General features: G+C 41.8%; 1 protein-coding gene across 8 annotated transcripts in view; it reads left to right on the forward strand.

Moving 5' to 3' along the window:
* The window catches only part of KIF16B (kinesin family member 16B), a 234,749-nt gene that overhangs the window by 48,833 nt on the left and 170,479 nt on the right, over positions 1 to 15,437 (forward strand). For all 8 annotated transcript variants that reach the window (XM_075925620.2, XM_075925621.2, XM_075925627.2 and 5 more), the window contains exons 10-12: positions 2,561 to 2,736; positions 7,220 to 7,285; positions 13,993 to 14,052. In XM_075925620.2, the coding sequence (XP_075781735.1) occupies positions 2,561 to 2,736; positions 7,220 to 7,285; positions 13,993 to 14,052 (302 nt within the window). The remainder of the gene's footprint in view (positions 1 to 2,560; positions 2,737 to 7,219; positions 7,286 to 13,992; positions 14,053 to 15,437) is intronic.

A 15,437-nucleotide genomic window follows, 5' to 3' on the forward strand; every position in this document is an offset into this window, starting at 1 on the left:
TATTCTTGCCAGCAAGTTAAGGGAATGTGGATTGAATAAATGGACAGAAAGATGACTAGAAGGCTGGGCCCAGCGGGTAGTGATCAATGGCTTGATGTCAGGATGGCAATCGGTTTCTAGCAGAGTGCCCCAAGGTTCGGTTCTAGGACCGGTTTTGTTCAATATCTTTATTAATGACCTGGATGAGGGGATGGATTGCACCCTCAGCAAGTTTGCGGATGACACTAAACTAGGGGGAGAGGTAGATATGCTTGAGTGCAGAGATAGGGTCCAGAGTGACTTAGACAAATTGTAGGATTGAGCCACAAGAAATCTGATGAGGTTCAACAAGGACAATTGCAGAGTCCTGCACTTGGGACGGAAGAATCCCAAGCATTGTTACAGGCTGGGGACCACCCAGCTAAGTAGCAGTTCTGCAGAAAAGGACCTGGGGGTTACAGTGAATGAAAAGCTGGATATGTCAACAGGTGTGCCCTTGTAGCCAAGAAGGCTAATGGCATATTAGGGTGCATTAGGAGGAGCATTGTCAGCAGATCCAGAGAAGTGATTATTCCCCTTTATTCAGCTCTGGTGAGGCCACATCTAGAGTATTGTGTCCAGTTCTGGGCCCGCCACTAAAAAAGGATGTGTACGCACTGGAGAGGGTCCAGCGGAGGGCAACCAAAATGATTAGGGGGTTGGAGCATATGACCTATGAGGAGAGGCTGAGGGACTTGGGTCTGTTTAGTCTTCAGAAGCGAAGATTGAGGGGGGATTTGATAGCAGCCTTCAACTTCCTGAAGGGAGGTTCCAAAGAGGATGGAGAGAGGCTGTTCTCAATAGTGACAGATGGCAGAACGAGAAGCAATGGTCTCAAGTTGTGGTGGGAGAGGTCTAGGCTAGATATTAGGAAAAGCTATTTCACTAGGAGAGTGGTGAAGCACTGGAATGGGTTACCTAGGGAAGTAGTGGAGTCTCCATCCCTGGAGGTGTTTAAGTCTCGACTTGACAAAGCCCTGGCCGGGTTGATTTAGTTGGGGTTGGTCCTGCCTAGAGCAGGGGTCTGGACTTGATGACCTTCTGAGGTGTCTTCCAGCTCTATGGTTCTATGATTCTATGATTTTATGAAGGTCAGGATCAGTGTTTCCTCTACTTTTTTCCACCTCTGAACAGAATGAATTTTGTATGTGCACCAATATGGAGGTGATGAACAACACGGAGGTGATGTGACACATCACCTTCATATTGGTGCACATACAAAATACACGTGGTGGGGGTAGGATCAAGGGATTTTGAGTATGGGATGGGACTGAGAATGAGACAGAGGGTTGGTGTGCCAGGGCTCTGGCTGGAGTATGGGTTCTGGAGTTGAGTATAGGGGTGGGGCCTTTGGGGCCAGGCCAAACCAGGGCATGGGGGCACTGGTCCCAGGTCTCTCTGGCTGTGGCGGGGGGGGGGGGGAAGGGGGAATGAGGCTAGTTCGGTAGGCTGCTCTGTGCGTGGCGCTGGTGTGTGTGGTGGGGGAGGTGGGAGTCTGGGGCCAGGCTGCGGCAGGGGGGCTGCTCTAGAGTCGGGCTGCTCCATCTGAAGCAGGATGTCTTCTCCAGGACTGGTCTGGCCACGGCAGGGGGCTGAGCACCCAGGCTGTGGTTGCATTAGGGCTGTGGGGAGAGGCCATTTCTCCCTCCGCCACCAGGCTAGATGCTAGGTTGGGTGTTAGACACCTCTTCTCCCTGCCTTGAGCACTTGTGCAGGGCTAAGTAGGCAGCTTCACAGCTACACATCTTACAAGGAACTTATGTCAGTATCCCTTCTCTTCTCTGAATGGTATTCTCTTCTGCTCTGCTTTGATGTTAGATGCTGCTGTAGAATCTCTGTCCCATACCTTGCTATGCTACTTGTATTTGAGGATTCATGTCTTAAAAACCTTGGGACTATCTTGTCCATTTGCTTTTAGAAGTTATCCTTGAAAAATATGTGGAAAAAACCCCACTTAGGATACAGTAAAATATTCTTGCTCTTCCTCATAAAATTGCCTCCATAGAAAAGTACAATTGGAAACCCAATGTATATCATGTGGGCCTTGGAAGCACTGAAAACAGTCCTGGTATAGTCATGTATGCTGCCTTTTACCTACACATAAGCCCAAGAACTACATTTATGTGTACGTGCTATGACATCTTCTCTGTTCATTTTACTGTCTAGTTTCTGTCACGGTATTCTATAATTTTCATTCAGAAACAGACAATTAGTATTGTTTTTCCTGAACCAACTTCTTCATTTTATGATGGTATTCAGACTTAGAATAAAAACATTTTTCTACTGTTTTTCTCAGAGTTTGAACTATATTGTTAGCAGATGTACATTCAAGAAGCACATTATGTTCACCATTGAGTTTGATATGTTGAATTTTCTAAAAGTCAACTAAGTTGATAGCAGTATTTTTTTTACAAAATCTCTAAATAATTGATCTTGTTTTCTCTCCCTCTTCAAGATGTTTATTTGACATTTGAAATTACTAACCAACTTTATTAAATGAAACATCTGGTGCTGGCTAACCTATTTCTGAATTAATTCTCAGCTATTTCACCTGCTGATGTCAATTATGGAGAAACCTTAAGTACTCTTCGCTATGCAAATAGAGCCAAAAACATCATCAATAAGCCTACTATTAATGAGGATCCTAATGTCAAACTAATCCGTGAGCTGCGAGCTGAAATAGTCCGATTAAAAACCTTGCTCGCTCAAGGAAATCAGGTTAGTTATAGATTTATTTATAATATGAGTAATATCCTCTATTTCTAAATCCTAATGAGATAATTATCTTTTTTCATTATATTGACCAGAGTAAACAAGTGCTGTGAAGTCATGAATGAATGTAATTTTGTTTTTTGAATTGGCTTCCAATTGTCCACTATACAGGCAGTCCCCAACTTACGCGGATCCGACTTATGTCGGATCCGCACTTACGAACGGGGCTTTTCTCGCCCCGGAGCTCACGGGCGGCGGGTCACCACCCGTGTCCTCCGGGGCGAGAAAAGCTTCTCCCGGTCTCCCTGGTCTGCTGGGGGGAGGGGGGGGGAGAGTCCAGCAAAGCCGCTGGATCCCCCCCCCCCCCCCCCAGCAGACCAGGGACACCTGAGCAAAGCCGCCGCCTGGGCGCGCCTGGGCTGTCCCGCTGCAGGCGTGCTCCGCGGCTTTGCTCCCCGTCTCCCTGGTCAGCAGACCAGGGAGACTGACCAAAGCCGTGGAGGACGCGGGCGGTCCCGCCACCCGCGTCTCCCTGGTCTGCTGGGAGGGGGGGAGTGCAGCTAGTGCCCCCCCAGCAGACCAGGCTTTTCTTGCCTACGCCAGGGGCAGAGCATCTGGGGTGCTGCTGGGTTGCTTCAGTAGCGCCGCTCCTCGGCGCTACTGTCCCAACCCGGCAGCACCCCAGCTGCTCTGCCCCAGGCGTCCTGATTCAGCCGCTGCTGGTCAGTTTCAGCAGTGGCTGAATCAGGATGCCTGGGGCAGAGCAGCTAGGGTGCTGCTGGGTTGCTCTAGTAGCGCCGAGGAGCGGCACTACTGGAGCAACCTAGCAGCACCCCAGCTGCTCTACCCCAGGCGTCCCCAAGTCATCCGTTGCTGAAACTGACCAGGGGCTGACTACAGGAAGCCCGAGGCAGAGTTGCTATGCCCCGGGCTTCCTGGAATCAGCCGCTGATCAGTTTCAGCAGCAGCTGACTTGGGGACGCCTGGGTTTCTTAAGTTGAATCTGTATGTAAGTCAGAACTGGCGTCCAGATTCAGCCGCTGTTGAAACTGATCAGTTTCAGCAGCGGCTGACGCCAGTTCCGACTTACATACAGATTCATCTTAAGAACAAACCTACAGTCCCTATCTTGTACGTAACCCGGGGACTGCCTGTATCTGGTTTTGTGTACATTTTTTTTTTAAACCTCATATTGATATGGTTAGAAAAGAAGTGTAATATGTTGGGGGTAAGTATTCACTTCAGCTTAGGGACTTTTAGGTGTGCCAGCCCATTTACAGGGAAGAAATAGGTATGTCTAGCTTAATGGATTGAAAAGATACCCTTGTTCATGTCTTACAGAACAAGATTATTTAAGATATCAAAATATCTGAACATCTAACTTTTAAATAAGATTAAGTTAATGTTAAGACTTGTAACTATTATACTGTAGGGAAAGGTAAGATATTTGAAAAGCTAGTAACCATAGTGTCTTTGACTATGTAGTACTTCAGAGAGCATGCAATATGATAAGCAAACAACATCTAAGAACGTTGCTGATATGGCCATATAATACAACGTGAAAACAATGAATAAAATAAATGGATTATTGAATAAAGATAAAATGACACATTCCACCCATTTTGCTCAGTTTTCTAATCACACATTTGAGCATGTTAGACATATACATATTTTTTGAAAAATAGTTGTTTAATTAGTCTTGCTATTAGTCTATTGCTGGTTATGTTTTAGGGAAATGAGATTTTGCACAGCTAAAAGTATGAGAGCCTAATTAAAGGTGGTAAAACCGGCTATAGTTTGAAGATAAACTCTGGATTTTACATTTCTTTAACACTGAAGGGTTGACATTTTATGAAAGCAGAAAGTTGCTAAAAATAGTATTTGATATTGGCTCCTATACTGCCAGAGTCTCTACTTTTTTGGCAAGGTGACTATTTTCAATAGGTTCAGAAATGGCAGTTGTTAAATTATATTTTAATTTGTTGATCATTCATGTTGTGCTGCTTAACTTTCTATTTGCTGGACTGAAGAAAAAAACTTATTTCCTTTTTAAAGACAATTTTTTAAGAATGGCGCCTGGATTTGAAATATGTGATTCACTCAGCTATCAGTGAACCTTTGAAGAAACTGTAGGTGTTTATAGCTTTGTCCATCTAATAGTTACGCTATTCCAGAATTTCTGAAATGTGTCTACAATGGTTGCATGTGCTCACCAGAAGCTTTTCTTGCAGCCGCAGCCTCTTGGGCAGTGACTAGAACAATGGACCGTGCCCTGGGGCCCCCTGCAGAGGTTGAGCTCTCCCCCAATGTGGAGCCAGAAACATGGGTGGAGCAAACAGCTAGGGAGCACCCACCTTCCCAGAGGCAGTGAAGCCTTCAGGCTTCAGCGCTGGGGCTGTAGACAGCAGGATTTAATCAAGGGCTTTAGTCTCCAATTCTGGACCCCAGCCACTTGGCAGCCGTCCTTGGTCCACCTCAACCCCTGCGTGGCCTCAGGCCCCTGCTGTCTCCCTGCCTACCTCCCTATCCAGGGCTTAATTTGTACCAGATCTTGTGAGGGTTGAATAAGTCCGCTGTGAAAATTGATATTTGTTTGTTCGTTAATATTACTTCTCATTGCCTCCCAGCTATCTAGTAAGTCTGCTTTGAAAACTGATATTAACAACATACAACCATTAGTTTTTGTAGCAGCAGACTTACTAGCTAGCAAGTCGGGTTTTTTTTTTAAAGAAAAAGCAGCCAAAACAAATGAAACAACAACAAAGACAAGAATGTGTAAAGTTTCTTATTTGCGTTTCTATTCTGTTATAGTCCAGTAAAGAATAAAAATAATTGTACATTATTTTTGAGTCTACCAAAAAGAAACCCTACATTAATAAATTACAGTGATTTGGATATGTATATATACACATTTCCCTCCCTAAAGCTAATTAAGTATTTTAGGAAAAATTATCAGAGAAACTACCAGCAAGAGTTTATAGCAATATGTCTATTTTTGTGTCTATTTGTCCTTATTCAGTTTAGTTTGTTCTATCTCTTTTGGGTGCTATAAAATGTGATTAATTTGAATATCAGTCTTTGGATGATAAGTACAAACTAATATTAGCATGGTGAGTCATGAAATTAAGGAATGTGGTTAAAAGTTCTACAGTAGAACCTGGCTAATTGAGATTCCCAAACAATGCTATTCTGGATTACTAGTTTTTGTAATGAGTCAAAAATGATTAAGGGGTGTTAAATGGAAAAAAAACAATTTTAGTATAGTTTATGATTTTTATGAATACAAATACTTTAGTTTAGTTATGGAATGAAATATCAAAAGCTAGTCAGTGTACTATAGGACTTTGTGTAAAACAAAATGGAATGAAAATGTAATTGTCTACAGTATCCTGGTTAAGTATTTACAGAGAAATGGGAGGAGGCCCTCCTGTGTATTTTGTGAAAAGTATCACGTTTGCAAGTTACTAAAGGAAGTATTATTGTTTTGCTATATTGCAAATAGTAAAACCGAAAACATTCCTTGAGGGCTGAATTACTCTGTTGTACTCTGTGCTTTGTCTTGTCTTTGGGAGAAAAGTTTGAATGATGCTTGTCTGGGAGGATTGAATGATTTTGCTGGAAAGCTGATAATTTTTATTTCTAAAATATGTTTTTTAATTTGCAAACTCTGTGAACACATATTTTAAATGGCTTTGAAGGTCTAATACTTTGACATTATTCAAAGAGTAAAAGAGGAGCTATCACAAAGTAAATATGACTACACTATGAAGAATTCCAGTGAATTTCAGTTCTCATGGTATAAATGTCTGTGAAGGATACAGTGCAGAGCAAGACTAAATTAGTTAAAATTAAAACCACATATGGTGGCAAATGAGTACAATAGAATATAAAACCTGGTGTAATTTACATTCCTAGAATATTTTATTGCAAATGCCACTATGGTTCATTGATAGTGTGGTTTTTTTTGTTTTGTTTTTTAACTCAAAAGCCAACATTTGAGTCACTGTAGAGTGTTAAGTAACAAACCAAACTACTTACATTTTTGTAAGGATGGATAATTTTCATGTTCCACAATCAATTTAACAAGATATGTTTTTTACAGTACAAATGCCATGTTCACAGTAATGTTTACAGCAGAATAGTTAACTAGACTATTCTGCATAATAAATGGTCATCTGTGGAATTTTTTAAAAAATTATGTTTTTTGTATCCAATTTCTCAGAATGCTGAGTGCCTTCAATATGAATCTAGACAAATCAGCAAAAGTGTGTGCATAAAATTATAAATTACTGATTGTATTTCTCATTTGCACTTTGACAAGATTTCCTTAATGTGAATATTAGATATGGATAAAAGTGAAACGTCATCCTTTGTAGATAAAGATTAGAACTGGATTTAATATATATCTTTATTAAATTATATACATCATAATATATCATAGTTTTTAATCTATTTTACTATGTACTAATGTATGTTTTTTACAACTTAGATTGCCCTCTTGGATTCGCCAACAGCTTTAAGTATGGAGGAAAAGCTTCAACAGAATGAAGCAAGAGTAAGTTATAATTGGATGATAATTTTAGAGATAAATGGTACCTGAATGCTGCTGCAGTAATAGCTCATGTTCAGGGACTTTTGGGCATACACAGTTATACGCACTGGTTTTAATATTGTGGTTTGTTTGTTTTTATTTATTTATTTTACAAAGCAGCATTTTCTTCTATTAAACTAGATAGAACATTAACCTCAGACTTATTTTTATTCTAACTTACCGTAATAAATAGAATTCGTAATATTATTTCTTGTTGCACTGTTTATACGAAATATAGTATAACACAGAAGAAAATATATTATAGATACTTTTGCTTGCTTTTTTGAATAAGTGTAGCTATCTCACGTTGGAATAACGGAAATTTTTGTTCTTTGGGAAAAACTCCTTTTATAGTCTTAAAAATGTGAAAACTTTTTGAGAGACTATAATATGGAGAGAGAGTGAGTACAGTACACACATTAAAATGTTAATTAAATTCTGGTTTAATGTTGGACTAATTGGTGTTTCTAATTGATCATAAATTTGTCATACTATGTTCTAAAATTTTGGGGCAGATCTGGTATAAGGAAATGGTTCTGATCTGATATAAGCAAATGGTTGTTGAGATATCTCATTAGCTTTATTTATGTGTTAGAGTGGCAATTGAACATGAGTCTTGTCATAATGAATCTCTAGCTTTCATAGCTGAGAATTTGACAGTAAGTCCAGTTGATAACCCACAGCAGGGCAAGCAGGATGCACGCCTGGTGCCATACCACTCCCAGGCATCTCTCTGACCCCTAGACATAGGAGAGGCTATAAGGCTCTGTAAGCGCTCCTGCCATGAGCACTAGCTTAGCCGTTTCCATTGGCCAGGAACTATTAACCAATGATAACTGCAGGAATGGTACCTACAGGTAGGACCATCACACATAGCCACCAGTCTCTGCCTCCGCCTAGGAGCCAGAAGGAGATGTTAACAGCTTTCTGGTAACCATATGAGTTTAAACGCTGCCTGGAGTCCACACCCTGAACCCTCTCCTGTGCCCCATCCCCCTTCCCCAGTTGTGAGCTGCCTCTTGCACCCAAGTTCCCTTCTGGAGCCCACACTTCCCTGCCCCAGCCTGGAGTCCCCACCTGGAGCCCCTCCTGCACTTCAAATCTCTTAGCCTACACTGCTGTCTGGAGCTCTCAGCCCTTTCACGCCACAACCCCCTGCATCAGTCTAGTGAGAGTGAATGAGTGAGGGTAAGGACGAGCAAGTGAAGGAAGGTGAGGGAAATGGAGTGAGTGGACAGGGCTATGGCCTTGCAGAAAGAGAAGGGCAGGAGCATGGCCTTGGGGCAGGGTTGAGGCAAAAGTGTTCAATTTTCTGCAAATATAAAGTTGGCAACCTTACTCAAAAGATCAAATACGTTGAGTCAGTTCGTCTGCTGGTGTAAACTGGTAAAATTCCACTGAAGCAGGCTGAATATATGGCTTATTTTAAGTACTCACTATTCTAAAAATCTGTGGAGTAGTACATTCATTTTAGGAAACAAATTTTTTACTTAACTAATTGATACTATATGTACGTACATAGGTATGATGTGGATCCTAGTACTAATTTTTAGGGCAAGTTGATGTTATCTGAGAAACTACTTACATTTTTGTTTAAATAACATGAAAGTACAGATCATCTAGGTTTCTTTTTTAAATTCTAGCTATTCTAAATTTGATACTAGCTATGACAAAGTAGTATATTCACTGAGGTAAAATAAAAGCAACAGAGGAGAATTAGGCCTCTTGTCAGCCACGTTTCTGCTTGGTGCTCATTTATAGCAGTCATCAAAAACTAGCTTTCAGTACTGTTGAGTACTTACGACAAGATGTAAATAATAGTAGCTTGGACGTTTAAGTTATAACGGTATGTCTACACTACAAAGCTAATTCGAACTAACAGCTGTTAGTTCGAATTAACTTTAATAGGGGCTACACATACAAACCACTAGTTTGAATTTAAATCGAACTAGAGGAGTGCTTAATTGGAACTAGGTAAACCTCATTCTACGAGGAGTAACGCCTAGTTCAAATTAAGTAGTTCGAATTAAGGGCTGTGAGCCACTTAATTCAAACTAGTGGGAGGCTAGCCCTTCCCCAGTTGCCCTGGTGGCCACTCTGGGCCAAACCAGGGAAACTCTTCTGCCCCCCCTCCCTGCCCCGGAGCCCTTAAAGGGGCATGGTCTGGCTACAGTGCTTGTGCCAGTTGCAAGCCTGCCAGCACCCAGCCAGCAGACCCTGCACCTGGCACGGCATGAGCCAGTCACCCGCTGCCACCCAGCCCTCGGCCTCTTCCCAGGACCAGGCTGGCGGCTCACAGGAGCCTGCCCTGGGCTGCAAGAGGTGGGCGCCCGCCTGGTCTAGTGCAGAGATCGTGGACCACATCGAGGTTTGACGGGAGGCCTCCAACGTCCACAGTGTCGGCACTAGGCACAGGAAAGCAGCCGTCTAGGGCAGGATAGCTGCCAGCCTGACCACCAAAGGCCACATGCGATCCCAGGAGCAGGTCTGCATGAAAATCAAGTTGGTCCAGTGAGACCGCCGACCCTGAGCTTAGAACATAAGAATGGCTGTACTAGGTCAGACCAAGCTCCATCTAGCCCAGTAGCCTGTCTACCGACAGCAGCCAGCACCAGGTACCTCGGAGGGGATGGACCGAAGACCATGACCAAGAGATTTGTCTCATGCCATCCATCTCCAGCCTTCCAAAACAGAGGCCAGAGACACCATTCCTACCCCCTGGCTAATAGCACTCCATGGACCCAACCTCCATGAATTTATCTAACTTCTCTTTAAACTATGTTATAGTTCTGGCCTTCAGCCTCCCGTGGCAAGGAATTCCACAGGTTGACTATGCGCTGTGTGAAGAACTACTTTCTTTTATTAGTTTTAAGCCTGCTACCCATTAATTTCATTTGGTGTCCTCTAGTCCTTCTGTTATGGGAACTAATGAAGAACTTTTCTTTATTCACTCTCTCCACACCACTTATGATTTTATAGACCTCTATCATATCCCCCCTCAATCTCCTCTTTTCTAAGCTGAAAAGTCCCAGTCTCTTTAGCCTCTCTTCATATGGGACCTGTTCCAAACCCCTAATCATTGTAGTTGCCCTTTTCTGAATTCTTTCCAAGGCCAAAATATCTTTTTTGAGGTGAGGAGACCACATCTGTACATAGTACTGAAGATATGGCATACCGTAGTTTTATACTTCCCCTCTTCCTTTTTCCCTTGGCTTCCCCCTTCCAGCTCCCTCCACCCAGATTTCCCCCTCCCCTCTTCCACCCTCTCTCTTCCTCTCTTCCACCTCCTTTTCCCAGTCTCCCCAGAGGTTAACCCCCCCCGCCCCAGTTTTGTTAAATAAAGAGAGTTTCTTTTTTTGAACACGTGTCCCTTATTTTTTACATGGGTGGGGGAGTTAGGGAGGGGTAAGTGGAAGGAGGTGAGGGAGGAATGGGGCACGAGCCCCCGGTGGGGAGGCCTGGGGTGGCTCTGCGGGCTCTTTGGGGTGGAAGCTCTCCTGCAGGGCCTCCTGGATCCTGACAGCCCCGCGATTGACCCCCTCCGGATGGCAGCCTGCGGCAAGTGCAGCCAGGCTGATGGCAGAGTGCTGTGATGTGTCGAGTGAGGGCACTCAGGGCACTCCAAGATAGGATTGCTTTGCTGTCCCTCATGGAGTTAGACAAGCAAGCAGGGAACCCTGAGACCTGTCTGTCCGGGATGGGGGTCAGGTCCCTTTAAGCACAGCCCTCGGCTAGCATGAGGTAGCAGCTCTACACTCTGAGTCCTAACCTGATGCCCTGCCGGCACTAGTTCCAGTCAGCCTTAACTTCGGTTCAAGGTCCACTCAATGTGGATGCGCTATTTCGAATTAGCAAAACGCTAATTCAAATTAGTTTTTAGGTCTAGATGCACTAATTCGAATTAGCTTATTTCAAATTAACTAATTCGAATTAGTGCTGTAGTGTAGACATACCCACAGTGCTTTTCCTCAAAATATTTTTTCAAGAATAGTAATTTAGATAAATTGTGAACTGAATTGCGTTGAACAAATTTACTGTTACCTGAGAATTGCTCTTATAAATGTTTAAATGGGTGGTAGAAACTACTGAATATATCGTATTAATTGGAACACGTTATTCATGCTCTGGTAGTATTCATTGCTTGTCCTGTTCAAGAGTGTTGTTCTCACTGTGTGGGATATTTTATTGAGTATATTTTATTGTGCTCTGTCAACCGTATTAATATGTTATGTGATGACTACTTAAGATAATTTCCATAATCATAATTATTGAATTATTGTATATTCCAGGTACATATTACAAAGGGTAAAACTGTTCTGTAACAGAATGGTTGCAACCGTGAACTTGATTCTGCAGATCTAAAGTTTTTATTACCATATTTAAATTAACTGATTACTTTACAGCAGTTCTCGTGAATGAATGAATTGCTGTGTTACAGGAACTATTTTAAACAACTCATGTGCAGTAACAGTTCTTCAGAAATGGTGAAGATAGAGGTGATGAGCATCCAAATTCCTTAATATTTTTTCTGTGAAAGACAAAAGAAAATAAATAAGAGTAATAAACTGGACTTAAATGGCACAGAGGAAAGAAGTATTCTCTTGGAGTTTAAATCCTAGGTTGCAAGTGATAATGAGCTACTTACTTCATTTTATTATTTCAATGCATTCCCTTGTGGGGGGTTGACTATACTATGGAACAGTCACACAGTCTATCTTTCTTTGTGGATGGACTACAAATTAAGTCAACTGTGAAAATGAAGGACACAGCTTCAAGTCAAAATTGAGGTCATTTGGGCAGCGCTATGAAGGGGAGCATTGCTATTTTCCCCTCCAAATATATGATCAATTTACATGTAAATCTTAAACTAGACAAAAAAGCAGTTAGTCTTGAGTTTAAGCTTGTCACCACTTGAAAGTAGATCCGGGTAATAAAAGATGTATAAATGGAATTCCAGGGTTAAAAAAAATCAAGAAAAGTAATGATCAAATACTAGAAGATTTACCTGGCATTGCTCAGGTCATTTAACTCAAATTAATTTGTTTTTCTTCATTTGAATCATTGCTCTGGGGTGGGACTGGGGATGAGGGCTGCAGTATGCAGGCTGCCCTGGGGAGAGAGGACTACCACAGCGGCTTGGGGTCAGGTGAGAAGCGCCTCTTGAAGGCCACTGCAGCTCCATTGGGCACAGATGCAAGGAGAGATGCACATCCCACGGCTGGGGAAGGTTCAGGTTTGTCTGCCCCCTGCACTTCTTAGCCAGAGTGAGGAATGCAGCAAACAGAGCACTTTCCATTTGATTCCTGTTGAAAGGGAACAGCCAGCAATGTTCCCATACAAATTGGGGCGGAGGGAGATTTGACCTTCCCCTCCCTAAAGAGCACCTGGAAGGTGGAAGGCTTGGTGCCCCCAGCCAGCCCTTTTTATCTGCCTGGTGATTCTCTCTGGTTTCTGTATGGTTTTATGAGAAGCCATCCCATTCTGGACACATCACGTTCTGGATGGGGAGCTCAGAGCAGAGGGTTGGGAAGTAGGGGGCAGGGTATCCCTGAGAGCTAACTGGGCAGTGCAGTTGCAGCTGGTTCTCAAGGTGGCTGCTGTGTTGCCTGGTCCCCTGATCCTTGGGGGAGCTGTGGGAGTGAGGGCTATGCTGAAAGCTGGGGCGGGGGAATAGTGGTCTCTGGTTTTGGGGTAAGGAGACCACTTACCTGTTGCTGGCAATATGCAGAGCCCCACCCCCAGCTGACCAGTGTTTTAGAGGTGCAGCTGCCCCCATGTGGTCATTCTGCAGTATAAATGTTCCCCATGCTTGCTGTCCCCCGTGGTCATTGCAGAGCATAACTTCCTTTTCTGTCAGGCCCCACCCTTTCTGTTTAATGAGAAATAATCAGATTATAGACACATCCCATTGTCCTGACACAACCAAACCCTTGCCTTTCTTTATGATAAGAAGAAACTGCATTCCAAATTTAGTGGTTGTAGCTCTTACCATTTAGGAGGAGTTTCTGAACAAACAGACTCATGGACGGACAGTCAGGCCACAAAGTTTCTAATACATATCATAAGATAAGCGTTGTAAACTTTTTGGGGCAACATATGGTTTGAATCATGAAAACTCTTACCTTACCAGGTATAATCACAGTTACAGTTCATCCTAAAAGTATACAATTCATGGTAAAATTTAGCTATAATGTTTAGTTTGATCTGTGAGATTTCAGAGATTTGACTCTGCGCTGGATGTAATAAATCCTTATTTGAGTGACCATCCCGGTGTGCTTTTGTTCTTATGAAACATTATGAAGAAGAATTTTCAATACGTCGTTTATACTCTTAAATATCTTTTCCGTTCTAAAAAGATAAAAATCAGAGGTCTGATGACCCATCATTTTTGTCGTCTTACTGTTTAGTGGGAAATTAATTAATACTTACGCAAATGCATAAGTAAGGCTTTGGAGAGGAATGTTTAACTGGCTGCTGTAACAGATTTTGGTGAAACTGAATTACTATCCCAATATTAGAAGTGGATCAGTTGGAGGGAGCAGCAAAGTTGGCAAATACTTAGCATTTTAACTTGTTCTATGAAATTCTGCGTTAAGCCATTTGTGAGAGAAAGTGTGCTATTTCAAATGACTAGCTTAAAACAGATATTGTCTCTTTGTTTTACTTGATAGGTGCAAGAGCTGACCAAAGAGTGGACAAACAAGTGGAATGAAACCCAAAATATTCTAAAAGTAAGGATGATTTTAAATGCACAATTTTCTCATTTGACTATTTAAGTAAACTTGCAGAAATGCAATTTTTTTAAAAAAGATAAGGTTCTTAAATGATATGTTAACAAAAATAGTATGCATAGAATTCTCACTTTGATTTGCCTATTTTGAAAATAAGTTTTTGACTAAAAGTCCATGACACATTTTATTTCCAAATAAAATTGAATAGGTTTACAGCACAACCTGTTAGATTTTCTTACCAATGCTGGATCACTTCCATTTTAGACTCTGCCAAATAAATACTTATGTACTTGTTCTGTTTTTTAATTCTCCTCCTTATGTCTGCTACTGACAGCTTGTGTAAAGACTGACCATCTCTATATTTGTATGAAAATGTTAGGGGGGAAATGGCACAATTATTTCATAGCACATCCACGCTAAGAAAAGGCACATCTGTTCCCTTCACTCTTATTCTAAAATATCGTATGAAATTGGAAGAATCTTTCAGATGGACTTATGCTCAGCAATCCCTTAGGTGCTTTTGGAAACACCATCCAGAATAGTTGTTCTGTGTGAAATTTTGCTACAAATTCTGTTTATAACCACTGTTGCCAAGCCTTCATCTAAATCTTTCCTCATTCTGCCTACAAAGATTTTTCTGATGCTGTTAGACTATTAATAGGTGATACTGAGTTAAAAATATCAACTAACTCATTTTCTGATTTTATCAGTCCAAAGTGTAACTATCACTCTCCACTTGATCTCTCTCACAATCAAGTATAGAATTTCTTGCCACATGCCTTTAGTTGAGCGATGAAATTAAATCTTAAAATTCCAGTGTAGTACTTGTTTAGTCCTATCTTTGTAAATATGCTGAAGGTGCAGTTGCTGGTGAGTTCTGAAAATAATACAAGCAAACAATTGAAGAGGAGATACCGGATTTATATCGTATGACTTTGATTTGAGACTTTTTTTCTTTATTTTGATTTGCATAACTTTTGATTCCTTAAGTATTTCATAATTCTCCCCTAGGTCTTTTACTCGTTATCTGACTTACAAGTAACTTACTGTATCTGTTTCAAAATAAAATACAAGTAATTTGGAGTATAGCACAGAACTTGAAACTGCTTGCCAGATGGCATTCCCTCCCGGAAGCTCTCAGCCCACATATTTTTCTTATTTTAATTCTGGGTTCTCCCTCTAAGCAAGCCATCTCTGGATTCTGGACTCTTATTGTACAACTGCCAGAGGCATCCCCACCCTTATTATTATACCAAACTAGGCACACCTGCATTAGAGCAGGAGAGCTGAGCCAAATTTCGTTTAAGGGGCCGTTACTCTGTTATGACATATAAAACGTACATGTTCTGAGACACACTATGTTGAAGGACTTGTCTATGTGAATA

The sequence above is a fragment of the Pelodiscus sinensis genome, chromosome 3, assembly GCF_052426305.1.
Source record: "Pelodiscus sinensis isolate ZL-2025 chromosome 3, ASM5242630v1, whole genome shotgun sequence".
Classification (NCBI taxonomy): Eukaryota; Metazoa; Chordata; order Testudines; family Trionychidae; genus Pelodiscus; species Pelodiscus sinensis.